This window comes from Phoenix dactylifera, chromosome 13 (assembly GCF_051530095.1).
Source record: "Phoenix dactylifera cultivar Ajwa chromosome 13, Ajwa_hap1_PhDact_Kaust_v1.1, whole genome shotgun sequence".
In the NCBI taxonomy this organism is placed as follows: domain Eukaryota; kingdom Viridiplantae; phylum Streptophyta; class Magnoliopsida; order Arecales; family Arecaceae; genus Phoenix; species Phoenix dactylifera.
Window position 1 is genome coordinate 24,974,028 of NC_143202.1, and position 26,310 is coordinate 25,000,337.

General features: G+C 41.2%; 1 protein-coding gene across 2 annotated transcripts; it reads left to right on the forward strand.

The window, feature by feature from the left end:
- The first annotated feature begins 296 nt into the window (after positions 1 to 296).
- On the forward strand, positions 297 to 20,083 carry LOC103711064 (protein SUPPRESSOR OF GENE SILENCING 3 homolog). 2 transcript variants are annotated; one of them, XM_008797049.5, is made up of 6 exons: positions 297 to 572; positions 2,754 to 3,840; positions 14,155 to 14,449; positions 18,157 to 18,401; positions 18,736 to 18,893; positions 19,449 to 20,083. In XM_008797049.5, exons 2-6 carry the CDS (start codon positions 2,779 to 2,781, stop codon positions 19,672 to 19,674), a joined length of 1,986 nt encoding a protein of 661 aa, XP_008795271.2. In that variant the 5' UTR covers positions 297 to 572; positions 2,754 to 2,778; the 3' UTR covers positions 19,675 to 20,083. The 2 variants fall into 2 exon arrangements, with proteins under 2 accessions (XP_008795271.2, XP_008795270.2); XM_008797048.5 differs by having other exon boundaries at positions 326 to 572; positions 2,729 to 3,840.
- The last annotated feature ends 6,227 nt before the right edge of the window (positions 20,084 to 26,310 follow it).

The following is a 26,310-nucleotide window of genomic DNA, read 5'->3' on the forward strand; positions in this document are numbered from 1 at the left end:
CACACAAATTTACAGTTTACTACGTACTCTTATGATTATCTGTTGTAGGTAACCCATATTTATGACGATATGCACGTAATTTCCAAATTGGAAACTCACAGAATCTGGGCCGTAGAATTGACAGGTGTCCCATGATTAGACGGATGAGATGGACAATATAAAGTAATTTCGGTGAGAGGACGCACTTGCGAAATCGGAAGACCTGGTAACAGTGTACCGGAGATCCGTCCGGATTTATCCATTGGAACACACCGCGTTTAATTTTTATCGTCCGGAGTCCGGACTACCGCGTTTACAAGGCGCCGGATTTCTACCCCACTAGCCCATTCCTTCCTTTCTCACTCTATCTTCTCTCTTTTTTTCCGTCCAAGTGGAAGCTACCACTCACTGGCGACCCGCTCCATCGCTTACCGGCGAGGGGGTTTCCAGCGACCGATCACTCTTTCTCAGCGAGACTCGTCGGCATTCCGACAATTGTTGCCGGCGCGTGGGTTTCCGGCTGCTCGTGCTTCGTTTTTTTCTGGCGGATAGCTCGTGTTTTCTAGTTTTTTCCGGCTAAAATCGAGGCGGAGGTGCTTACTTCTGCCCTGTGTAGCTCGAGTGTTGTTCAAATCGCTGGAATTTTTGATCGGAGTTTATTGAATTTCCTTTCCGCGAAATATTTCTATGCGTGAGTGGAAGTGAGGAGTTCTTTGGTGTCGTTGGATTTTTTTTATCGATTTTTCTTGCATATATTCGCCTTTTTATTTATTTCAAGAAAATTTTAAGCAACAGCAGGGGTTCGGTTACTCCGATGGATTTATATCTCTGTCTGTAGGATTTCATTTTTCATTTTTCTTTGTTTTTTTCTGGGGATTTATATCTCCGATGGATTTATATCTCCGCTATTTGCACTATTTAATCTGAATTCCTCTTGTTTTCAAACGTGTGACGCTAATCTGGACTCCGCCCAGCGTTGCCTCTTTGTGTTTAGAGTTTTCTTTGCTTCCACTAGTGGCTTCGTCTGCCTTGCTGATCAGGCTTGTGTGATCTCTCTTTATCTCTCCGTACATATCAAATGAGATGCTTGTTTAATTTCTTTTAAGAAATTAAACATATTTTTTATCTTTTTCTTGTCATAAGTTGTTTTTTTAACATATTTTATAAGCAATCAAGTTAGTGATATGAGTACAGTTTGGTTGGCTTATGGACGCTGACGATTCATTTTTGGTCTATATGTTCTCTAATTTTCGCTGGTTTCTGAGCAACAAATTTCTGGTAGTACAAATGATTGATTTCTGTGTCTTCTGATGAAGGAGTTGATGCCATTTCGATATTGTTTTTTTGCGGATTTTTTCGCTGTTTGATGAAAAGAGAAAGCAAGGTTTTAGGTGTTGTAATGTGCAGCTGTGAATTCGGAGTACTGCAGATTTTCTATTTTGCCACGATACTGCAGTTTTATTTGTTTCTATTAGCTTTTTCTGGAGCTAATTTTGGCTCTGTTATGGAATGTTTGTTGTCATTTATTGACTTTTTCCTGGTCAACTTTCTCTATTCTGGGTATGCCTCTGCTGCACATTTAGGAAAAATTGTTCTGCTGTATTTCCTTTATCGTTGTGTGTATCATTCTCTTGTTATGCGGGGAATGAAGATTAAAAGTCTTTTTTCATGAGCTGCGCTTTTATAGCATGGAATACGATAATGCTATCATGTGCTTACTCAAGAGTCTTTTTGTGTTTCTTTTCTTTTCATTTGTTTTTTCCTTTTCAATTGAGAACATTTTGTGTAGTTCATTGATGGTCTTTAACAGGGCAAAATCTGGAAATTTGGGGTGGGCTAAATTTGGCAGTTTCTATGGTTTTGGCTTCTCTGCGAGGAGAAAGAGATGCTATTTTTGAAACTTATTTTTAATTTTTTTAACATGTCTAATATAAAGTTTGTCATATATGTTTGCCTGTCTGTTAACTCAATAGAGAGAGTTAGTTAAATTAAGATATAACTTCTCACATTCTGAACTATCCTTGCTTTATTTTCTGATGGTACTTTTCTTTATCTAGTTTTGATTAGGTTTGGTGAATACAATTTTGCAGGTTGAGTAGCTCTAGATTTCAAATGTAGTGGTGATGGTTAGATTGTTTTTTCTTTCGAAAGAATTTGCAACATGCAGGTCTTAGCACTTGTTAGTATGTTGGCTGGTTTGCTCTGTATCTTTTCTTCTTGAACGAAGGAGTTATGTAGGCGCCAACTCCCAGTTTTTTCTCTTCTTTCTTTTTTAGTTTAGTGACAGTTCATCATGAAGTTTAATGCTGATGTTATGTCTGTGGATTTATTTTTAGCCCGCATATTCATTGCATAAAATGGTGTTTGGTTATGCTATATAAAGATGACATTTCAGAGCTTCAAACTTCTACTTATTGATCTAGCGCTGGATAGAGTGGTAAAATTATTATCTAGGACTGCTAGATCTCCAACTTGATTTGTTTTTCTTGCGCAAAGTGTTCCTCATAAGTAACCATTTATTACAAACCCAAATGTGTGGTAAGAGTCCAAATGCCTGTCTTTACATTTATCAATTTGCTTTATCTGCATTCCATGTTAAAGTTTGGAAGCATACTTTGGCTTCTGAATGGGTGGAAAGACATTTTTTTCTCTTGCCATCACATTTCTTAACATGTTTGGTCAGTGTTATTAACATGTTACATTTTCCTGCTCTAAGAACATGCCTAATAATGCTGTTTAACGTGTTTAGGACCTTACCACAGACAATGATGCAGGACCGTGCCTGCGTTTTCTGACACAATGAATTCAAGAAAGGGGGGAGGAAAGACATTTTCTGCTGCTGCTGCTGCTGGTGGTAATCCATTACCAAATGGGAAAGGCATTGAAGAGTCTACCATTGGCATAGGCAGCCCAAAGGCTGATCAGTTAAGCCGAGACATGGCAGATATCAGCATGGATACTCAAGAGGGTGGATGGGAGGTATATGCAAAGAAGACTAGGAGTCGAAGTGGTGCCAGTGCAGGTGCTGCTGCAAAATCATGGGGATCTTCGAATTCTGCTACCAAAGCTTGGGGTCGGTCAGAGGGGGGACCAAGACAAGGATGGGGTACAATTGGTGGAGCTGGAAGGACTTCTGGAAATAATTGGGCCCAGACCACTGACTCTCGCAGGCCTGTTGGCAGAGGTATTTCAAAGCCACAACCATTAAATAAGGCTTGGGAGTCCCAATACATGGCACCGCCCCCAGTTATACCTCCACCACTGCAACATGGTTGGCAATGGGCTGCAAGAGGTGGTTCATCTGGCTCGCAACCCAAGAGAGAAGAAATTCCTCAGGATGGAACTGTTGGCAGATATAATTCTGAGACAGGAACTGAACACCCACAAGTTGATGATGGTTCAGATGAAAACGAGTTAGTGGAAGATAGTGATGATGATTTTAGTGATGACAATGATTCTGATGAGAGTCAAAAGAGCCACGAGACCCGAAAGAAGAATCGGTGGTTCAAGGGATTTTTTGAAGAGTTGGATAAACTGTCAGTCGAAGAATTAAGTGAACAAACGAGACAGTGGCACTGCCCGGCATGCCATAATGGTCCAGGTGCCATTGAGTGGTACAAAGGTTTACAACCTTTGATGACTCATGCAAAGACAAAAGGAGCCACTAGGGTTAAGCTTCACAGAGATTTTGCTGTACTTTTGGAAGAAGAACTTCATCGGAGGGGAACCTCAGTAGTACCTGCTGGTGAAGCATTTGGCAAATGGAAGGGTCTTCGGGAGACAACTACTGATCATTTGATAGTTTGGCCTCCAATGGTTGTTATTATGAATACATTACTTCAGAAAGATGAGAATGATAAGGTACAGTTGCTTCATTTCATCTTTTTCTCATCATTCTATCTTTTGTGGAGTGCTGTTTTTTCTGATTACTGGAGCATTGCATTGTCTTCTTCTTATTACAAGTTCTAAATTAGCAAAAGTTCATTTGAGCTTAAATCTAGGGTGCACAAACTGAATTCAAAGCAGATTTTTTTTAAAAAAAAAAATGAAGTACAAACATTTATCTACATTGGATGCACAAACTTAAATCCATTTCATTTTTAATGAAAAAGAAGTGTACATGTGTGCATGCATGTGTGCAAACTGTGCAGTTTGCACACATGCATTGCTTGTTTACTGCTTTTCTATGCTTTGGCAAACTTCTGTTGTCTTGTTAGAAATGTTTCTAAAAAACTGTTGCAATGCTACTGTTCATGATGTTTATATATTCTTGCATTGTGTACTGCTTTGCATTGCTTCGTTGTTTGTGCAAAATTTTATTGTGTTGTTATAGATGATCCTAGAAACTGTCATAATGGTACTGTTCATGACGTTTATGAAACATAAACTTGTGATGTCCTTATAAATTTTTTGATAATATCTATCTTTTTAAATTATGCATGTTTTTGGAATTACGATCTTTTGGAATGCAGGTCCAAACATTCTTTTTAGTGTTTTAACCTGCTTGGAGTAATATAGCTGTTTCCATTTTATTAATGCTGATGCTTTATTGAACTGTTGAAAATGGTAAGCTATTGCCTACATTAGTAATCTGAAGTTTGTTGGTACAAATATCGAGGTTGTCTATAAGCCAAGTTAAGGCCCATTTTTTTTACTCCATGTTTTACTCATAATCTGTTTTATACTGCTATATAGATAAAAATTATGTCCATTTTTTCAGTTGTAACTGTTGTCAGGCCACATATGTAAGCCAGCCTTTCTTTCTTTCTTTCTTTCTGTCATTCTTTTTTTTTTGGCTATTAGTAAGCATATGTCACAGCATGACCCTAATGCTTCAGTTCTTGCTTAGTTGCTTTCTCGTAGTTCTTGGTTTTCATAATAATTTAAAAACTCAAGAATATTAACTATTAATGCGGTAGTCTTATGAATTCTTACTAAATTTACTATTTTCTTGGTAATCATGCCTTTATCTATTTCCCTAGATTCAGCATTATGTTTTGTGGTTGTGTATGGCCGGCATTCTTCCTCCTCCTTTCTCCTTGTATCTTCAATTCTTTTCCCCTTTTCTAGTTAACGACATCATATATTTAGTATTTGGTGTTGCATCACTAGGCACTTACTCAATGATACTTTATATTTCCTACTTATTGATTTTTTTTTTTTTTACTTACTGATACCAACTTATATATCTAAAATTTATCCTTGTAGGTTTGCCGATTGTTATGAAACTAGTCTTTGAAGCTATAGTCATTGACAAGGGTTGAATATGCATCTCCTGAAGTTAGTTGGCATTATGATGAAGAAGCTTGAATTATAAGGTTGTTTTCTTCATGTTTGGGTATAAATTATAATATCTAGGTTGGTTGGTGTAAAAGTTAACCCAATTAGTCCAAATAGCATCTAGTAGTTAAGCTCGTTGGCTGAAAGCACAGTGCCTGACGTGCCTATCTTTAAGCGCCCACCTATCCCTATCCCTTGTGGATGGGAATCCGGTTGAATCCAATCCCTAACCTCATAAATTGGGGTAATGTTGGGGTGAACCAAAAAAGTTTGGGTATATTTAGCAGAATTATTGACATATATGGGAAAGATAACTAGGATGCAATTATTCTAGTGACTCTACATGAGTTCTTTTTAGAGCCCTTAGCTACTTCTTTTTTGGTTATATCTGAATTGGCAGAATATATAGGTAGTCACTTTGAATGATTTAGTGTTTTGCAATGAAATTTGTCTAGCTGTGAGTGGAATTACGAATTCTCTGATGTGTTGAGGGTTAACAACTTAGTTGAACTTGAGGTGATGTAAGAAGAACATTTTGGTCCCTTTTGTCAAAATAGTGGTTGACAGACTTTTAAAGCAGTCAGTGTTTGATCCGGGACGATCTCTAGCACTTACGAGTGTCTTGGTTGTCTCAGCCCCACGCCAGTGGAATCACACGACGCGCGGGAGGAAGCGCGTTCCGAGTTCCATGCGAGGAGAACCATACCCGACGTGTGTTCCGAGTTCCATGCGAGGAGGAGAAAGCATCCCAACGTGAAGATGATGGTGAGTCCCATACATTCGCCAAGCAGGAGGAAGCTCGAGCCGAGCCATCCCGCATCATGCACGGTAACCATTGCATGGACGTGGGAGTGAGGAGCGTGGGATGCGTGTTCCAAGCCTACTCCCGAGCCATCATGCATCCGCGCCTGGGTCCCACCTCAAGAACTATGCACAAGGGATGGGGGAAGTTTTCCGAACTAACCCGCGTGACGCGCTTGTTTTGTTGCATGGCATAATCTCATGCAACGTGGGACCCGGGAGGCTTTGAGGTACCTCTGAGCCATGCATGGTTATTGGGGAGAACGTGGGATGTGGGGGAGTAGCATGGGAAGCCAGTTCTTTGTTCCATGCAGTTGCACCACATAACCACTCGACATCTTGCTCACTCCAGAGGAGGTGGTCCACGTCGGGTTCGTGGGATTATGGGAGAGAAAGAGAGAGTAGGGGAAGAAGCTTGGGAGTTAAAAAAGGAAGGGATAGCCTCTGTAGTAGGGGGGAGACCTGTAACAGAGAGAGTCATAAGTGTATGGGAGCTCTTCCCAATATAACCCCTTGGTCCCAAAAACATTTCTCTCTCCTATTTGAACGATCAGAACGAAGGCTTTGTGATTCTATCTCCCTCGTTCGGATCAAGTTTTGGTATCAGAGCACACAGATTCTTGCCTGTGCATGGTTCTAACCAAATCTGGCTACCAGGCCACCGGCGAACCCTTCTCCGTCTAGGAAGTTCATCGTCGGCCAATAAAGAAGACTGAACCTTCATCAGCGATGTCCGCCGACAATGAGCAGGAACGGGACCAGCTCGACCTTACTGCAAAGGTTGATCGGCTGTCCAGTCAGCTGGAATCCGTCATCGCGTGGATCCACACCCGGACATCTTCTTTACCACCAGTAAGGGCCAAAGAGGATGATGGTGATTTTCCTTCCCCAAGGGTGCACGTAATGGCTGCCAAAAACAAGACTGAGGGCACCTCGGTTTTGAAGGAGGATGACGACTACGATCCTGATGGTGCAAGCATCGCGACGCTGGTAGAAGAGAGGTCTCGGCCTTTTAAAGTCGAGGCTAGAATTGACATCCCGACGTTCGATGGCACCGTCGACGCGGAGAAGTTAGATTCCTGGATCGGTCAACTGGAGACTTACTTCACCCTTTACGGGTTTAGTAGCCACGAGAAAGTCGCATTTGCACGACTCAAACTATCAAGCCATGCATTGGCTTGGTGGAACTCGTACCTGAAGGACAACAGTGACAAGGAGGTGACATGGGGAGAATTCTCTCGTCTCCTTCGCCAGGAATTCTACCCAATGGGATACTCACAAGATCGATGGTTCCGCTGGCACAACCTTAAACAACGCCACAACCAGACCGTGCAAGAATACACCACCGAGTTCCGGCGTCTAGCGGTGACGCTGGGCATCTCCCTCGACAATGAAGATGTCTTCACCAAATATGTGGCTGGTCTGCATCGACAAATTCAGAACGAGATACGACTGTACAATGCGACTGACGTCTCGAGTGCTAGTGGTATTGCCATGGCTATCGAGTTAAAAAACAAACCCGGCGGACAGAAGGCCTCCGAAGGCGTCCAGAAAGGAACTTCTAACCATTTCCGTGACAAGAAGCACACTCGGAAAGGTAAACCTTCCTCTTCGTCGAATGTTGACAAGTTCTGTGAACATTGCAAAATTTCAGGACATGAGAAGGGGAAGTGCTGGAAACTCCATCCGGAACTATTCCCAAAAAAGTGGAAGAAGGATGACAAGAGCAAACGCGCAGCGGCAACGACGGTTTTCACCGAAGCTGTCGAACTCGGGCGGGTCGAAGGTGTGGATAAGAGTCTGTCTCTGATGGTCAGGCCGAAGGAGACAGTCTCGAATCCGCCGACCGTACCCGAAGAGAAGGAAGAGCTGTTCACCCTACGGATCCAAGTGAAACAAGAGGTGATAGAAGCCATTGTCGACACCGGCAGCCAGAAGAACCTGATCTCGACCAGCTTAGTTCAAAAACTGGGATTGGAAACAACACCACACCCACGACCGTATCCACTTGGATGGATACAAAAGGATGTGGAACTTCGGATCAACCGCCAGTGCAAGTTCCGTTTTGCCATTACCAACCAGTACATCGATGAGGTAACATGTGAAGTAGTTCCTCTCGACATATGCCAGGTGATTTTTGGTAGCCCATATCTTTGGGAGCGTGATGCCATCTACTTCCGACGAGCACAGAAATACCAGTTTGAAAAGGATGGGAAGAAGTACATCATTAACAAGGATAATACCAGCCATGCTATTGATCTGGTGTCTGCCTGTCAGGCAAGAAGGATGGTGAATGCTTGCCAAAAGTTTGTGCTAGTAATGATCCGCCCGATAGAGTTTGAAAACAAGGTATCAGCACTAACCATGTCTTGCAGGGAATTGGAGAGCCAGATGGGGAAGCTACTCGGCGAGCATGCGGGCCTTTTTAAAGAGGCTTGCGGATTACCACCAAAGAGAGCAGTGGAACATGAAATCCAGCTTATTTCTGACTCAACGCTTCCTAACCTTGGCATATACCGCAACTCGGTGTTGGAAAATGAGGAGATCAAGCGGCAGGTGAATGAACTGCTCGAAGGTGGTGTCATCAAACCGAGCAGCTCCCCCTGCGGCTCGCCGGTAGTGCTTGTGCCGAAGAAAGATGGAGGGTGGAGAATGTGTATTGACTACCGCGCTCTCAACAAGATTACTATTAAGAATCGGTACCCTCTTCCACGCATTGATGACTTGCTGGACCAGTTGAAGCACGCCACTGTCTTCACCAAGCTGGACCTGAAATCTGGATATTATCAAGTCTGGATCCGCGACGACGATACCTGGAAGACCGCATTCAAAACACGGCAAGGGCTATTCGAATGGCTAGTAATGCCATTCGGACTCTGTAATGCTCCCGCCACCTTCATGCGGCTGATGAACGACGCTCTCCGGCCGTACATCGACGACTTCGTCATTGTATACCTTGACGACATCCTGATCTACAGCCGGACATGGGAGGAGCACTTGACGCATGTGCGTAAGGTGTTCGAATTGCTGGAGAAACATCAGCTGCGCCTGAACCAAAAAAAATGCGAGTTCGGGAAGCGAACCTTGGTGTATCTTGGGTTCGTGGTGGGCGAAGGGGAGTTACGAGTCGACCCGGACAAAGTGAAGGCAATCAGAGATTGGCCCAGGCCCCGGTCTATAACTGAGGTCCGGAGCTTCATGGGTGCTTGTCAATACCTAAGAAAATTCATCCGGAACTTCTCTATTCTGGCCTCCTCGCTGCATGCGTTAACGAAAGCCAATCAAAAGTTCGAATGGACTTCGAGACATGAGGATACCTTCCTTCTATTAAAGAGGAAGATCAGTGAAGCACCTGTTCTCGCTTTGCCCAATCTTCAGAGACCATTCGAGCTTGAAGCAGATGCGTCAGGGTACGCCATGGGAGCTGTGCTACTACAAGAAGGGCGGCCCGTGGCATACCATTCTGAGATGTTCCAAGGAGCTCAGAAAAACTACCCAACGTACGACAAGGAGTTGCTTGCCCTACATCAAGCGGTAAAACACTGGCGAGTCTATCTCTTGGGCAAGGAAACAGTGGTGCACACCGACCACCGGCCGCTCCAATATCTGCAAACTCAGTCCAGGTTGCAGCAGGCGCGTCATATGAAATGGATGACGTACCTCCAACAGTTCAACCTGGTGATCAAATACAAGAAAGGCATACACAACAAAATGGCTGACATGCTCTCGAGACCGCCAGCCGCAGCCCTGTGCTTATCAGCGGTTATGCAAGTGCAGCCAACCACCCATGAGGAGTACGCCGGCTGGTATTCAGAAGACCCTGATTTTCAAAGCGCACTAGCAGATGTTGAAGCAAGAAGGCCAACCGAGTTTGTCCTACGGGATAAACTCCTCTACAAAGGAGAGCTGCTATGCATACCACGAGCAGCCGAACGTGTGTGCTGGATACGGGAGGCGCACACCTCAAAAGTAGCAGGTCACTTTGGAGTTACCAAGACTCTGCAGAATCTTCATCGATATGTCTTCTGGCCGCGGATGCAGCAGGACGTGGTCCGATTTGTGAAGGGCTGCGTGCTGTGCAGCACATCCAAACCCGCCAATCGGAAAGTCGGGTTATACACTCCATTGCCTGTTCCGACACGCCCATGGGAAAGTGTCTCAATGGACTTCTTGGGTGGCCTTCCAAAGACACGGCGGGGACATGACTACCTATTTGTTGTGGTCGATAGGTTCTCAAAAATGGTGGTGCTCATGCCTTGCAAGAAGAGTATCACAGGTGAAGAGGCGGCACGGCTTTTTTTTGAGAATGTGTGGAAAATCTTCGGGCTTCCCAGCTCAATTGTTTCCGACCGTGACAGTCGTTTCCTAAGCAAATTCTGGTGTTCTCTGTGGGCCAAGATGGACACAAAGCTTAAACGGAGCACGGCCTTCCATCCACAAACGGATGGCCAGACCGAGGTTGTCAACCGGACCATTGTCCATCTTCTCCGGGGCTACAATGCTCGGCATCCTAAAACTTGGGACGATAGCATTGCTTTCCTACAATTTGCCATCAATCACACGGTGCACAGCTCGACAAACAAAGCTCCAGCCGAAGTTTGCTTGGGTTTTCTACCACAAAGCCCTTTTGACTTGGAGTTCACGATCGGGCCTACACCACGAACAACCAGAGAAGGAAGTGATATGACAAGGGCACAAAAGTTCTTGGAAAACATCAGAAAGGTTCACCAAGAGGTAGAACAACAGTTACAAAGGGCCCAGCGGAAATACAAAGAACGTCATGATCGGCACCGAGTCAGTGGTAATTTCCAAGTGGGTGATCTTGTTTGGTTACATCTGGGAAAGCAACAACTGAAAGGTGAAGGGAAAAAGCTTAAACCCATCCGTTATGGACCTTTTAAGATCCTTCGAAAGATCGGCGACAATGCCTACCAACTAGAGCTGCCAGTATATATGGAAATGTACTCGGTTGTTAACATTGAAAAATTGAAGCCCTTTGAGCCGTCAATGCTGGACGACGAGCCGGGTGAGACATTACCGACTGTAGAGGACTTGGTTACCGCACAAGAAACTGTGTTGGCAGAAGATGCTATCTTGGAACGGAAGACAACCACAACCCGGCGCGGCACTAGGGAGTCCTTCCGAGTTGGACGAAAGGGCCAACGACCCAGTGCGGCAAAATGGTTCTCAAAGGAGACTGGGCAATCCCAGTTTCCCCACCTTCGGTTCTAGAACCAGCAGGAGCTGGCTCCTCCTAAGGAAGGGGAGCCGTGATCCGGGACGATCTCTAGCACTTACGAGTGTCTTGGTTGTCTCAGCCCCACGCCAGTGGAATCACACGACGCGCGGGAGGAAGCGCGTTCCGAGTTCCATGCGAGGAGAACCATACCCGACGTGTGTTCCGAGTTCCATGCGAGGAGGAGAAAGCATCCCAACGTGAAGATGATGGTGAGTCCCATACATTCGCCAAGCAGGAGGAAGCTCGAGCCGAGCCATCCCGCATCATGCACGGTAACCATTGCATGGACGTGGGAGTGAGGAGCGTGGGATGCGTGTTCCAAGCCTACTCCCGAGCCATCATGCATCCGCGCCTGGGTCCCACCTCAAGAACTATGCACAAGGGATGGGGGAAGTTTTCCGAACTAACCCGCGTGACGCGCTTGTTTTGTTGCATGGCATAATCTCATGCAACGTGGGACCCGGGAGGCTTTGAGGTACCTCTGAGCCATGCATGGTTATTGGGGAGAACGTGGGATGTGGGGGAGTAGCATGGGAAGCCAGTTCTTTGTTCCATGCAGTTGCACCACATAACCACTCGACATCTTGCTCACTCCAGAGGAGGTGGTCCACGTCGGGTTCGTGGGATTATGGGAGAGAAAGAGAGAGTAGGGGAAGAAGCTTGGGAGTTAAAAAAGGAAGGGATAGCCTCTGTAGTAGGGGGGGAGACCTGTAACAGAGAGAGTCATAAGTGTATGGGAGCTCTTCCCAATATAACCCCTTGGTCCCAAAAACATTTCTCTCTCCTATTTGAACGATCAGAACGAAGGCTTTGTGATTCTATCTCCCTCGTTCGGATCAGTGTTATTACTTGAATGTGTTGTACAAAGAAGGGTAGTTAGATGTGGAGGTTTTTGTTGGGTTTCATTTGAAAGGTATAGATGCCTGTAGTTTTGGTGTTTGATGCATGCTAATGTGATTAAGGATTAGTTCTGGATCAGTTAGTGCAAGCTCTAAGGGAGGAACAAGTTGGAGCGAGCATCTTGTTGTTGACTAGTTTTAAAATCCTTGACATCATTAAGGTTTGGGATCTGTTGCACAAGCCACATATTTTCTAGAGAAGGTTTTTCAATTTGTTGCTAATGGTTAAAAATATACTTGAGATTAAAGTTGTTGTCTGCTTGAGTTTTATCGAGTTGCTAGGACTAGAAGTGATAGAACATGATTAAGTTGCATTAGAAGGGCTCTGTATGGGCTTTATTCTGGGAACCAGAATAATAATAAGTCAAATGAAGATCAGATATCAGCATTTGCGATCACAAACACTGCAAATCTTTTGATGTTAGCTTCTTTAGCTAATTAAACATGAGCATGTGGTGGCCTCGGGTTATAGCAAATCAAATGTAGAAGTAAGGGTCTGTCACTATAATTATTTTTTTAAAAAATTTGAAAGTTAGAATTATGGCTTTCGCGTTAGATTTTAAGTTTTGAAGTTTCAGATAAATTCCAAGAGTATTTCAACATTTTTAATATAAGTGGTGTTGCACCCGGGGTTTGAAGTATGGAGTAAGTTGCTTCAGATGAAAATGATCCAACAACAACAAAGACGAGATTCTTAATTCTATGCTTTGTGAAAATATTGAAACCTAATGTTAGAGATTTTGCAAAAATAGACCTATCTTACCATGCTTAAGTTGGCACCTCTGTTTTGATTTACACTTGATGAAGGAAATATCTGGAACTGATTTCCAATAATAATCTCTAATAGTTGCGATATGGATTATGCATGCAATTAAGATTTTATATATTGTTTAATGTTGCAAAACAAATCTTTAAGTTTTGCATGCTTGAAATGAGTCCTTAGTTTTTACTCATCATTCGCCAAAAATCCCTTTTTACTAGAAGGAAAAATGATTTTAAGTTAAATCTGCGTTGATATTGTTAGTCCGTGATGAGTAACGTTTAACTTCTAGCTTTTGTTCTTTTGCTCTAGTCCTGAGAAAATGTAAAGTATATAAAGGTCCCTCTTACTAGTGGAACTTCTTCCAATTTGTTATTGTGGGAGTGCTTTTATCATCATCTTCTGCTTTAATTTATTCAATTATTCGATGATGTTGCATTTGTATTAGGGAAAACTTTTAATCATGTTTTGCCCTAAAGAATCAATCCCTAGTGCTGGCAAAAATGTGATCTAGATGCACCAAAGAAACCTGTAAAAAATATATGCAGATTAGTAGAGTTTAGATTTTCTGGAAGGAGCAAATGAGCTGAGTTACTTTTCCTCATGAAGATGAGTAGATAAATGGCTTTGCAGTGATACTTAACTCTCATTCTACATTTATACTTTTTTATTATTTACTGTGAATTGACAGAAAGAAGAGAGAACAGCAAGCTGTAATGGATTGTGAGTCTTTAACTTTGGTATCATTATCATTCCTTTTTTGGATTGCATCATCTGTTTCCTGTTTATGTCATTAATTATTCCCACTTTGACCGTATGATGGACAAAATGTTACTTTTTATACTGAAAAATTGAATCATTGAGCCTGTAGCCATTTGTGTCACTATTGTAGAACCTTTAATGCTTAACTGATTGAGGGAAGAGGAGGGAACCACTAACAGTAAATACTGAGCAGTTGCACCTGTTATGTCTTAATGAATCATAAAACACCATTTACGTTGTCACCTAAGCCCCCTAACTTCCTCTCCGCTTCATTATGTTATCATCACGTGACAACTCATTGCTAGTTCTGGAATTTGGTCTTAAGAGTTCTAAGTCAAACTTGTATGTGATCATATGATTTGCTTTTACATTCATTTCTTTAATGTCTTAATCTTCTATTTGTGTTCACTATTTTTGTATTTAATAAACTGCAGTGGATCGGCATGGGAAACCAAGAGCTTCTTGAATATTTCAACAGTTATGCTGCAGTAAAAGCACGTCACTCCTATGGTCCTCATGGGCATCGTGGGATGAGTGTTTTAATTTTTGAAGGTACTGCAATGGGCTACTTGGAGGCTGAACGTCTTCACAAGCATTTTGCAGAGCAAGGAACTGACAGGGAGGCTTGGGAACGTCGTCGGGTACTGTTTTATCCAGGTGGTAAACGCCAGTTATATGGTTACTTGGCAAGCAAAGAAGACATGGAAACATTCAACCAGCATTCTCAAGGTATTTTTCTTCATTTAGATCCATTATCTGGGTTGTAACATGTCATACGGACCTGAGGCGTGCTTATCTTATGAAAATTAGATGCGAGTTCATATAGAAACTACAATCATTTTCGGAACAGATTGTAGCGTGTCACATGTCCAGGTGTGCATGGTACATGCAAGGTGCACTATTTATGTGTATCCCAACATTTGTCTTTATGCTAGAAATGTCTGAAATCTACTCGAAGATGTAAAAGCTGTCTAGGACTACTTTCTTAGTGGTCGGAATAAAAATAAATCCTTTCTTTTATACCTTTTTTCCATACATTTCTCATGCCCCTGATTTATGACATGGTGGTGGAATCATTGAATACTCTATTATACTAAAGGAGGGAGGAATGGCTAGTTAATGCAACAATGTTGGCAGCCTTGGGGAATTATTCTTTTAACTTTTCTAGTTTCTGTGCAAAAAAAGGAAAAACACATCCACACACTGGTTATCTAGCACTTTATCTTCATTTTTCAGCTCTAAGATCCATGGAAGTATTAGAGGATGGGCCTTGGTGCAACAGTAAGGTTGCTTGGGTGTCAGGGGTTTTCAAAATACAGAAACAATCTCTCCGCATGCAGGCAAACAATCTCTCCGCATGCAGGCCACAAGGCTGCAAATATCTGGCCCTCAAACCTTGCAAGGGGGGAAGGGGGGGGGGGGGGGGAGGGGAATGGGGGAGTCTCAAGCACTAGGAAAACCATTTTTTAATTTCAATGGAAATATCAACTTATATCTTCTTTAGTGAGTGATCATATTTGGGTATCGTTTGTCCAACATTTGATTGAGGCCTTTTCATACACACACGCACTTGCATGTGTATGCATGTATGAACTTTCCTTTCACTAGAAAGGTTTAGATCTCGTCCTATAATAAATTTATTATAATCAGTTTATGCCATTACTAAGAACTTAAAAGAAATGTGGTCTTAGCCTGAATATCGATAGCTGCTCAACAGAATGGAGTATAATAAACAGAATCTAAGCTTTTTAGTAATACTCTTCCTAGCTGTTCGTTATTCTTATAAGCTTATTTCTAGTTTTTTGTAATTTGTTGAAATTAACCTATATTCTCTAATCCTGGTAGTTTTGACTATCTTTTGATTATGCAACTTGTAGGTGAGTAGTAAATGTTCATTTTGTTGACTAAAGGAGAAGAGACTTGAAGGTTCTAGGTTGTCTATCCTTGTAGGATAGCTTTGGCTAGCAGCTTTCAGCTTTTGTTTGTTTATTTGTTTATTTTTTCAGGAGAGAGGTCTGTTTGTGTGCACTACACTCATTATCTCCATTTTCCCTGTTTAACTAAAACATTTTTATGTGTTGTCCCCCTCCACTATAAGTATGGTTCTTACCACCTGTAGTTCTCTAAACCTTATTTACTTTGATAAAAGTAGTATAACAAATGCAGTCGTGTAGGTTGCAGCTGTTTTTATATGCTTCTCTCTAGAACAAAGATGTTCTCTTTCTTTCGGAAGTGCATCATGGCCTGTTCAGTGCCTTGGTGACATCATTATGGGGTAGTAGTTGCTAGTGACATCCTTGACCTGGCTTGCAAATATGACACCAATTTAGCAGGTTCAGGTCAGGTATAATCTTGATTCAGGTTCTAAACATACTGGTCTGACTAACATATATATCAAGTAGGTCCGTTTCAGGTTTGGAGAGTTAGTTGATCTGAAACAGCTCATTTATTAGTTGTGCTGGATCAACACAATGTCTCAAACCCATGTATAGCTTTTTTGTGAACGAAGTAATATGACAAAACATGAACCTAAACACACACACACACACATACATACATATATGTCTATATAGCCTCCCCTTATGCCTGATTCAGCAGATAAAAATTTCAAGGGCTGCCCCTTCTGTTGGTAGCATATCTTCTGGATCCTTACCCTTGTCCCTGCTTCCACTTCTGCTGCCTCCTGTTCCCTTACTGGAGATGTGTATGATGGTGTTCTCTTACTTGGATGAAGATGCTGGTGATGCTGCCATCGTTACATTGCCTTTGGGTTTGATTGATTTTATTCAGGCAGCCTTATTGGGTTATTGGGTTGACAATGACCTGTTTTTTGAGCAGGTTAAGCATCTGGAGCTGGGTCATGTCACCTGACCTGTATGGTAAATAGTTTAGGGTTTGACTGTTTAACCTATTTAGAAACAGGTTGGGTTCAGGATGGCCATTATGGCGGAGTATCCTTGCCTCAAACACAACAAGAACTGACCTGGCCTATGCAACACCTAGTTTTAGCTTTGTCAATCATACAACTTCTGTTATGATGATTGAGCAGTGCCATTAGCACATTGGTGATTACATAGTTAGGAGCATCGGCTATCACAATTTGGAGCATGAGAGGGGCCCAAATGGGGGTGTGCTTATTTTTGTTTTATGCACACGTAGAGAGAGTTCACGGAGAGGATTAATTTGAATCCCCCACCCCAAAAAAATCTCTTTTTTCTTTTTATCTCTCTCTTTTTTGGCCGTGTCTTGAAGTGAATCAGAAGGGCCTCCTCCCCTTTCTTAAAATTGGGTGCCTTTTGGGTGGATCTTATCTTTTGATGAAGTGGGTTGTCTTTAGACTAATATGAGGTCAGGTGAGATTTCAAGGTTAAATTTTGATTCGATATGTTATTACCCTTGGTACTGCACAGAAGGCAGAGCTGTATGAGGTGAAAACTTTTGTTTAGTTCTGAAACAGAGTTTCTTTGTGTAGAATGAATTGCAGTAACAGATGTTGTCTACAAAAATGTGGCAAAAAAGATTGTTGTTTTCTTTTCCTTGCACAAGCTTTTTCATCTTTATCTTCTCTAACTCTGAACCTTTTATTTCTCTATATTCAGATTTTATTATGAATTGGCACATGAGAACTTTTAGACATCGAACAAGCCTTTAGACACCATCCTTTAATCACCCTAAATCTGCAAACTGATAATAATTTTTTTAGTTTGTGTTAGATTAGATTGATCAACTTGGATTGTATCTGAAATAGTGTTGTTTTTTTTATCCTTTTGGCTTGATTTTCATTTGGCCACAGTCCCCAGATACCCTAATATGAGTCACACGTGTGCATCATCTTGTTCAATACAAGCTTTAGTTATTGCACGTGTTATTAGGTTCTTCCATTTACATTTTTCTACAATGTAGCGTGATATGATTTTGTGTGAAAAGTAGATTTAATTGTTATGAAAGGAAATAACCTTGTGGTATAACTAATAACAGTTAAAAAGGAAATCTAAATGCCTCTCTCTTCACTTGATTGTTATGGTGCCTTCAGTCGATAAGGTCATCAATATCTTGTGAAATGGTGTATGCTTATTCCATTGTACTTGATCACACTGTTGGTCTCCCATGGTACGAGCTTGCCTACTTTTCCTTTGTTTTTAGTTGATCATTCTCCATTAATTTGATCAAATCGATATTTAGTAGTCCCTTGTGTGGCATATGTGCCTATACACCTGAATGTTCTGAATGTAAGCGATAAAAGTCTGAGGTGCTTCTTGATAATTTGTTACTCATGAATTCGGTGAGTTTCCATGGTTGGATTAGTTTCCACAGCTTGGTATATATTCTGATTCTGTTCATGGTTTCGGTATATTGTACACGTGTGCATGTTATCTTTTAATTTATTATGGAGAATCAAAAGGTTTGCCAGTTTTGATATCTATGAAAACTCCTAGGCAAATCCCGGCTGAAATATGATACGAGGTCGTATCAAGAAATGGTTGTAATCCCCATGAAGCAAATGAGTGAAGATAATCAGCAGTTAATCTGGCTGAAGAACAAGGTCGTTAAACAGGAGCAGTGGTCAAAGACTCTTGAAGAGACATGTGGGGTGATGAGCCAGAAACTGCGTGAGTCCAGGGAAGAAAACAGGATTGTGAGGCTTAGAACCAAGATCCAACATGAAGAGAATAAAGTAGAGGTAAGCTGGTCTATTGAGAGTAGTGCTGAACAATCTGTAGTATTTTTGCATTATTAAAGAGATTGTCCTAGTTTGGATATCTCCTCTGATTTCTGTGTTTGACCCTGTTGTTCTTTTAAATTTTTATGAACTATTATTTGTATTTAGAAATAATTGTCAATGCCAATGCCTGGTGCTCTATAGAAGTCTGGTTGGTTATTACTTTTTGAACACTAATTGTCTTGGTGCACAAAAAAGTGATCTATGTACTTTGTTTCTCCTTACCAACCAATTTAGTGTTTAAGTGCTGATTAATTCTGTTTGTCTTTTTTTTTTTTTAATTATTGTCTATTAGATGGATTACCTAGAGCAATTTTTCAAGGAGCAGATGGACAAAGTTCACAATGCTATAGAGGAGAAAGAGAGCATGTTTGAGAAATTGTTACAAGAGGAACGTACTAAGGCTAAACAATCTGTTGTTGATTCTGGAACCTCTGAAGATCGCAGACTTAGGTAATTCCTGATATGGATACTGTTGATAAATGCTAGATGCTAAATAGTCTTCGATATTCATTGCTACATTTCTTTATCTATCAGAAAAAAAATATTTAGATAAATATTTTAAATTTGTGATGTTATGCTACTTGACCATTTGCTATATGGCACATTTTCTATCCTTTAGAGGGCAGTTATCGTGATTATGTAAGAAAGGGAGCATGTGTTTCTCTAGTTTTAATTCTGGGTAGTTGTATAATATATTAGATGCACTCTAGTTTCATTGAGCATGAGTGGACCATATGGATTTATACCCAATTTGGGTATGGCTGGATCCTTGATGCCCAGAACCTGCATTGACCTGGTCGTCATGAGCGTGATGGTGCACTTGTCTCCATTGTGGAGTTGGTCCCTGCACCTGGTTTTATGCTTTTTGCTTACTATTTTTTCTTGTTGGGGAACTGTTTTGTTTCCCCTAAAAAACAGGAAGGAAGAATCCCTGCACCTGGTTTTATGCTTTTTGCTTACTATTTTTTCTTGTTGGGGAACTGTTTTGTTTCCCCTAAAAAACAGGAAGGAAGAAATAGCAAGGTTTATCGATAGCCAGGTGAAGGAAGTCAAAGAATTTGAGGCAGAGAGAGAAAAGCTTATTCGTTCGCATGAGGAGAAGAAGGTTGAGCTTAGGCGGAAGTATATTGCAGAGGAAGTGGAGCTGGAAAAGGAATTTGATGCTGCCCTCACCAAGTTGATGGAAAAATATACTCCCAGCAGCTTCGAGGCTTCATCCAGCAGCCCTTAGAGAAAGGGACACTTATCTTAAGGATGATGAGGGAAATCTTTTAGTTTTTCTAACATTTGAGATGTGATCTAAAGAAACCATACAACTTGTACTGCATAACATCTGAACTTGCATTCAGACTCTTAAAAATTTTACGGGAATATGAATTAACATAGGTAGAGATAATAACTAGCTGTGATGAGTCTGCTTTTGCTGTTCTGTAGTTTGTGCTGATTCGGTTCTGGTTTCATGTAATCTATGATAGCTTTGTTTTAGGTAGGGGGAATGTTCTATTTGCTTGCTTAGTTTGATGGCTAGAGAGGGGCTTTGGCTGTTTTTCACCTTTCTGGTCTTGTAATTAACGCCCCAAGGAATTGATTTATGCCCTATAGGGTGTTGCAGGTAAGAAGTGTTTTGTTGCTTGCACCAAGCTTCTCTTCTTGTTGATTTTTGCATCCAATTGTATTTTAGCCAGATGTGGATCGATGGTGCCCTTTGTTATATCATCAATTTGGACATTGTTCAACCCTAGGAAATCTGGCCCGAGTTACAGTAGCTTGATCAATATTTGAAACAGGATTGTGGGGAAATCCGTGGTATTATGTCTGTGTGTTAATATATGTATGACTTGTTGATTGAGATGCTTTGTTATAAATCTAAAGTACCCGTTTGATTCATGAGAAAATTGTTTTCTCACCAAAATATTTTTTAAAAAAAAAAATTGAAAATATGATGTCTGGATATGGAAATTTTATTTTTATAGAAATACTATTTTTTCTTTTTCTTTTTTTTAAGGCATTTCTTCAACTAAATAAGAAGTTTTTTTTATATTTTTCTGTTGGCCACAATTTTTTTTCATTCTTTTCTGCAAATCAAACGGTTCTAAGTTTTAATGTGTTCTTGAGTAATTCTAACCTAGTTTTAAATGTCGTCTTCTGTGGTTAGAGGACTTCATGAGCATGTTTCGACCTGGGTGGAACTGTATCAGTCCAAAAACTTCAAATCACATTATAAATCTTTTATGAAGCGCTATGGCTTGAAGCCTTTTAACAAGCGCTCAACAATTTCTCTAGAAGTGTTCAACTTCTTCAAGTTTCCCTCGAAATTTTATTCAATGTTTGCATGTCTCCTGTGCGGCATAAGTTGTAGTGGAAAAAGAATTAATTCATGAAGATTATAAAGGCAAATGAAAAATTATAGATTGGAATCAGATATTATGGTGACGGTCTTCATATCCAAACTGGTGAGTTCCGGTCATCGTCCTCGGCAAGCTAACGGCTAGGGATGGTCTCTTCGGCGCCACCACGGAAGTTAGTATTATCCTAATTCAACCCAAACTGATTTTGGATCGTACTTGTAGACCCATATCTAATCCCTCACTTGTTCTAAATCAGGGCTAACATTTAATGTCGTGGACCTCTTTTTTTTTTTTCTTTACAATCTTCGTGGGGTCAAATCAGGCTTAATCAGATTAGATCTATTGAAATCTATGGGTGGTGGATCCATATCTTAAACTAGTTAGAGTCAGAACTTATCGCGGGGGTCGTACTCATTCCAGACCTATTCATAGCTTCGTGAATGGATCAGGTCTAGATGACATCCGGAGATTGCTAAGAAAGTGTGATACCTACCAGATTGTGCATGTGTTCTGGAAGACGAATCAAGCTGCTGATTGGGTCGCCTTCTTTGCTACTCATCATTTTAGAGAGATTTTCTGAATCCGTTTTGTATCTATTCCTCCACCTTTATGAAGTATTTTATCCTTTGACTCTGATGGCAATGCTAACTAGTGTGAGCTGCCAACGTACCAAAAAAAAGAAAAAAAGAAAATCAGGTCTCAGTCAATTTGCAGAAGAGTCCATCAAGCATCGCTGGGCTCTAGTGGTTATCAACTAGGCCTACAGAGCCAGGGAATGACTTGGGCCAACTTGTTGAAAGAGGGCAATGGAAGAACTGGGATGGGGAATGGGGCCAGGCTAAGTAAATAGGCCAATATTATGCTGCCCCAGATTTTTTTTTTTTTTTAAATTGTCGTTTCATTTTTCTTGAAGGAAGGAAAGATTGTTCCAAAAGTATAAACAATAATCGAGTTCAGAGGTCTCGTGAGTTTTGAAACAATATGAATAATTACATGTTTAAGATGAAATTTTTATGGAGTGGAAAAAATGAGTAGAAATATATAAAGGCTCATAAAGACAATGCATGAGAGGAATTGTTTGATTTTTTTTTTTTTTTTTGAATGAACATGGAGAACTGGATTATCGAAGGCAACAGATGGTTATGGTATTAAAGCTGAAAAAGATACTTGCAGAACACATCCATTACGGTTTTCCATCACAGAAGCTCCTACTAGGCCCTTGAAAGAAACTCTAGTGTTCCTCCTCCTTTGCGTTGTCTTTTTTCTTTTGACATGGCTGGCTATTCTTATGTGCGTTTAGTATGAGCAGTCGATGTATCAAAAAAAAAAAAAAAAAAGCTCTTGGTAAAACTTTTCTCCCTCTTTTCCTACTACTTTTTACAGTTAAAATGAATAGATTCTTGCTCTTTCTAGTTCATTTCTCTTTCCCCTACTGTAATGCCCCTTGCATCTTAACAGTCCAAGAATGGTAATTGACAAGCATAGGTCGTGAGAATTCTACCACTGCTCATAACTCATGATTAAACACCCACCAATACATGAAACATGAGAGAGAGAGTAGAAGAATCTTCACCAGTGTGGAGTTGATAGAAGCGAAATGTGGCCGTGACAAGATTCTTTTTAATGATCATGAGAGGCATCTCTATATTATTCTTCATAGCGATCATGAGAGACATCTCTATATTTGCAAGGGCAACTCTCATCTCTATTTTCAAACTAATCATACATTAAAGTCAATACTGATGTAAGGATCCGTGCGGCATGTGTTTAATCCCACATCGGTTATTCACTCAGTAGATCTTGAATATTTATATAGGATCAAGAAATCCAAATAATACCTTCCAGCTAGCTATTTTGGGTAAGGTCTTGAGTTATTACAAATGGTATCAGAACAGACTAAGTCAATAATCTATGTGTACTAGGGGATACTATGTGAGGACCCGTATAAGCATGTATTTAGTCCCATATCGGTTATTCGCTGAATAGATCTTAGGTACTTATATAGGATCAAGAAACCTAAATAATATCTTTCAACTAGCTTTTTTGGGTGACAACTGAAATGTAGTAATTCCTGGTTTCCTATGATGGGAAAAGATTATGCCCATAAAGCACAAGCACAACTATTAATAGAGTTAGACAAAATTTTGGTAATGGCGCTACAGTCTTCATGATTTGGTGCTTTCCCGTCCTCGATAGATTCTCCTTCTAGAGCATGATGTGCCGTCAGTTGAAATCAACCGCAAAGGAAAAGCGCCATGACATCTCGTCCTCTAGTAGTGTCATTGATGAATATATGGTCTGAAAGACAGTGGATGCTTGATTTGATTAGATTGTGGATGAATGAATTGGGTGGACAGTTACTTCATCTGGTGAACTTCTAATTGGGTGTTTTCATTGGTGCAAAGAGGAATCATCATCCCTTCAGTCATGGCTTATTGATTTCTCGAGGTAAACCAAAGCCATTTCAGCCTCTAGTGGGGTTGAAAGCACTGGCAAACCTGACAGCAATGCTTTCTTTGCTGTTTAGCAACTCCTTGTGTCAAACATTGAGGCTTCGGGCAATGCTGGAAGCTTCTTCAACATCCTTCATTTGTAAGAGAGCTCAGAGCTCAAGGATTGAAGTACCAAAACGTATCGAGCTTTAACTTCGTGACTGATGATGAATTCTAAAGGATGGCGTTTTCTGAAGAGATTGAGAGAGTCTAATGAATGGGAGAAGCGAAACTTCAGTTGATTTCTGAATAAATTGTTTGTCAGTTATCACATTGTGATACAACAATCTGCTGAAAACTTTGTTTGCTAATGTTTGCATGCAGTAGAGTGAATAAGCAATAGTACTGAAGATTTTGCACACTAACCATATAAAGGATTTTTTTTAAAGAAAAGAAAGTAGTGTCTTATTGACAGCTGATTTGAACCTCCTTATTTCTTTAATCACACTCACTGCAGATTGAATGAGATGCATCCACCAACGAACGAATGAGATTCTTTACAAATCAATGGCGTCCCTTCCATCCCTGACAAGCCATGATGCGCTTAAATGGTAGGTGGATATCTAATCAATATGATGCTTCTATCCAATAGTCAAAATTAAATGTAACAACTAACTATTTGTCATCATCATCTCCACCATCTCCTCCTTGTTTACGAAGATATGTCACTGATTTTTACCATGGATGCTCATCTAGCTGAAAGAAAGGATAGCCATATGAAAAGATAGGATAGTAGATATGCATAGGAATTGAAAGTTTTTAACAGAAAGACGGCTCTCGTAGGCCACAAGCTTTGCAAGCATGGTAAATTCCAATGTGCATGTAGAAGTCTAAAATCCAAGATAAAAAAAGAGTGCAAGTTTTCAAGCCAAGCATATTTATAAAGAGGCCAATGGGGCCGCAGATTGGGTAGCTTCGTATGTAGCCGATCACTCCATAGGGCATATGGGTTGGGGAGAGGAAGTTGCTTAAAACGTTCTGAGACTTGCTGTTTTTTGACTTTTTTGGATACCATAAGGGTATGAATCATCCGTTGTTATCAAAAAAAAAAAGAGAGAGAGAGAGAGAAAAGAAGGAAAACGGAAGAAGAAGAAGAAACAATATATATATATATATATATATATATATATATATATATAATAAAATATCTACCTCGGACCAAGGCCTTACCTCGCCGTGGTCGGAGCCGGTGAGGTCCTCCCGGAGGAGATCGGCCTCGATCCCACCTCCCGACTCTTCTCCTCTCCTCCGACATCACTTCGAAGAAGGGGGAAAGAGCCGGCCTCCCACCGCCGCCACTCCGAAAGGGGAGCACCACCTCGGCCGGTGGATTGGGAGCCTCGTCCCCCCCCCCCCCCCCCCCCCAAGTCGCCTGCGAGAGGAGGGGGAGAACCGGAAGGCGGCAAGGGAAGAGGAAGGCACCGGAAGAGGAGGAGGCCGGGGAGGGGCTTCGGCCGGAGCAGGGGGTTTCGGTGGAAAGCGAGGGAGACGAAGAGACCGGAGGAGAGAGAGAGCCACGGGCGAAAAGAGGCCGAAGCCTCTGGAACCTCCGAGAAGAGCCCTTAACAAGCTGCCTAACGGGTCAGATCCAAGTTCGGGTCCGAAACCCGTTAGGCCCAAATAGCCTGAATTGGTTTGGGTAAATCCAATTAAGGGTTTGATCCAAGCCCAATCGAATTAAATGGGTCAAATTTAGTCTAAATAGTGTTGGGTCCGAATCTAACCAAGCCTGAATGAACCCAAATTAAGCAAATTGGGCTAAATCCGAACCCAATTAAACTCAATTCAGCTGGGTCCGAACCATGTTCATAATATGTTGACTCCAGCATGCCCAATTAGCCCTAAATCAGGCCCAGACCAGGCCTAATTAAATTGGCAGAAGGCCAAATTGGCTAGGAAAGAGTGGACCTAACCACAAATCAGGCCCAACCCTTTCATTAGAGGCCCAATTAGGCCTTGTAGATTCAAATTTACTTCAATTGAACTAAAATTTATGACAAATAGCGGATAATGTGAGTCTTATAATATGGTTTTAGGAATCAAAGTCTCGTCGTCCGGATTCAAGGAATTGATAATAACTTATTGTAAGTAACATGTTCTAATCCTGTTATGAATCATGCCATGTTTACTAACATCTCCTAAGCAATTTTTTAAGTATATATAATTCATGCATGATATGTTATGATGGATAAGTAACTTGCCTGATCTCATAAACTATGACCATGTATGCACCATGATTATGCTGATATTTTAATCATGCATGTAAGTTAGTATAGCAAAATGCTATCTAGCCAAGAGACACTATATGGGCTCAAAGATGCTACTGATCGAATGCAACTGAGCTGGCCTTACTAGTGGCCGAGAATAACTAACCTGGCCTTGCTAGTGGCCGAGAATGACTAAGCTGGCCCCACCAGTGGTCGAGAATGACTTCGCAGTAGCATCCGAGAGAATGGACCACGGCATGCCGGGGCACGATTTCATATGTATACTTTATGCAAATGTCTGTCTGACTTAAAATACTGCTCTGTTTACCTCGCCTACATATTATGCCATGATAAATTGTTAGATAATATGCATGTCAGCTTCTCAAACCCTGATAAACATGTCTGGCCTATTAGTTGATCCGATAGGATTACCCAGGATTACTTACTGAGCCGTGTAGCTCTTGCCTGTTTGTTTTTTTATTTTCTTCCAGATCCTCACCAGTGATCGCCATCAGATATATTTTTCTTTTATTACAGAGCTTCGTTATTTTTTGGAGAAGCCTACATACTTTTGTACATTTGGACAGTATAGAAGTTCTGTATTTTGTATCAGCCTTCAAGGTTGTACTGCAAATATTCTAATATATGAAAGTTTAAAATCTATTGGCTACCTGCTACCCCTGTATGAGGCTGCGTGCTATTCTGGGCGATAGTCGGCAATGGCACGGCCGTGTCACGGATCTGGATCCGAGGCGTGACACATAGAATTCCCCTTCTACACCCAGATATAGCATATTTTTTTGTCTTCTAATTAATTTGC

What these genes read in the sequence shown, in the direction of transcription:
- LOC103711064 (XM_008797049.5), top strand. Translation starts at nt 2,779, where the DNA reads ATGAATTCAAGAAAGGGGGGAGGAAAGACATTTTCTGCTGCTGCTGCT. An exon ending in ATTCAACCAGCATTCTCAAG is followed by an intron (nt 14,450 to 18,156) that starts GTATTTTTCTTC and finishes GAAAACTCCTAG; the next exon opens with GCAAATCCCGGCTGAAATAT. An exon ending in TCTGAAGATCGCAGACTTAG is followed by an intron (nt 18,894 to 19,448) that starts GTAATTCCTGAT and finishes CCTAAAAAACAG; the next exon opens with GAAGGAAGAAATAGCAAGGT.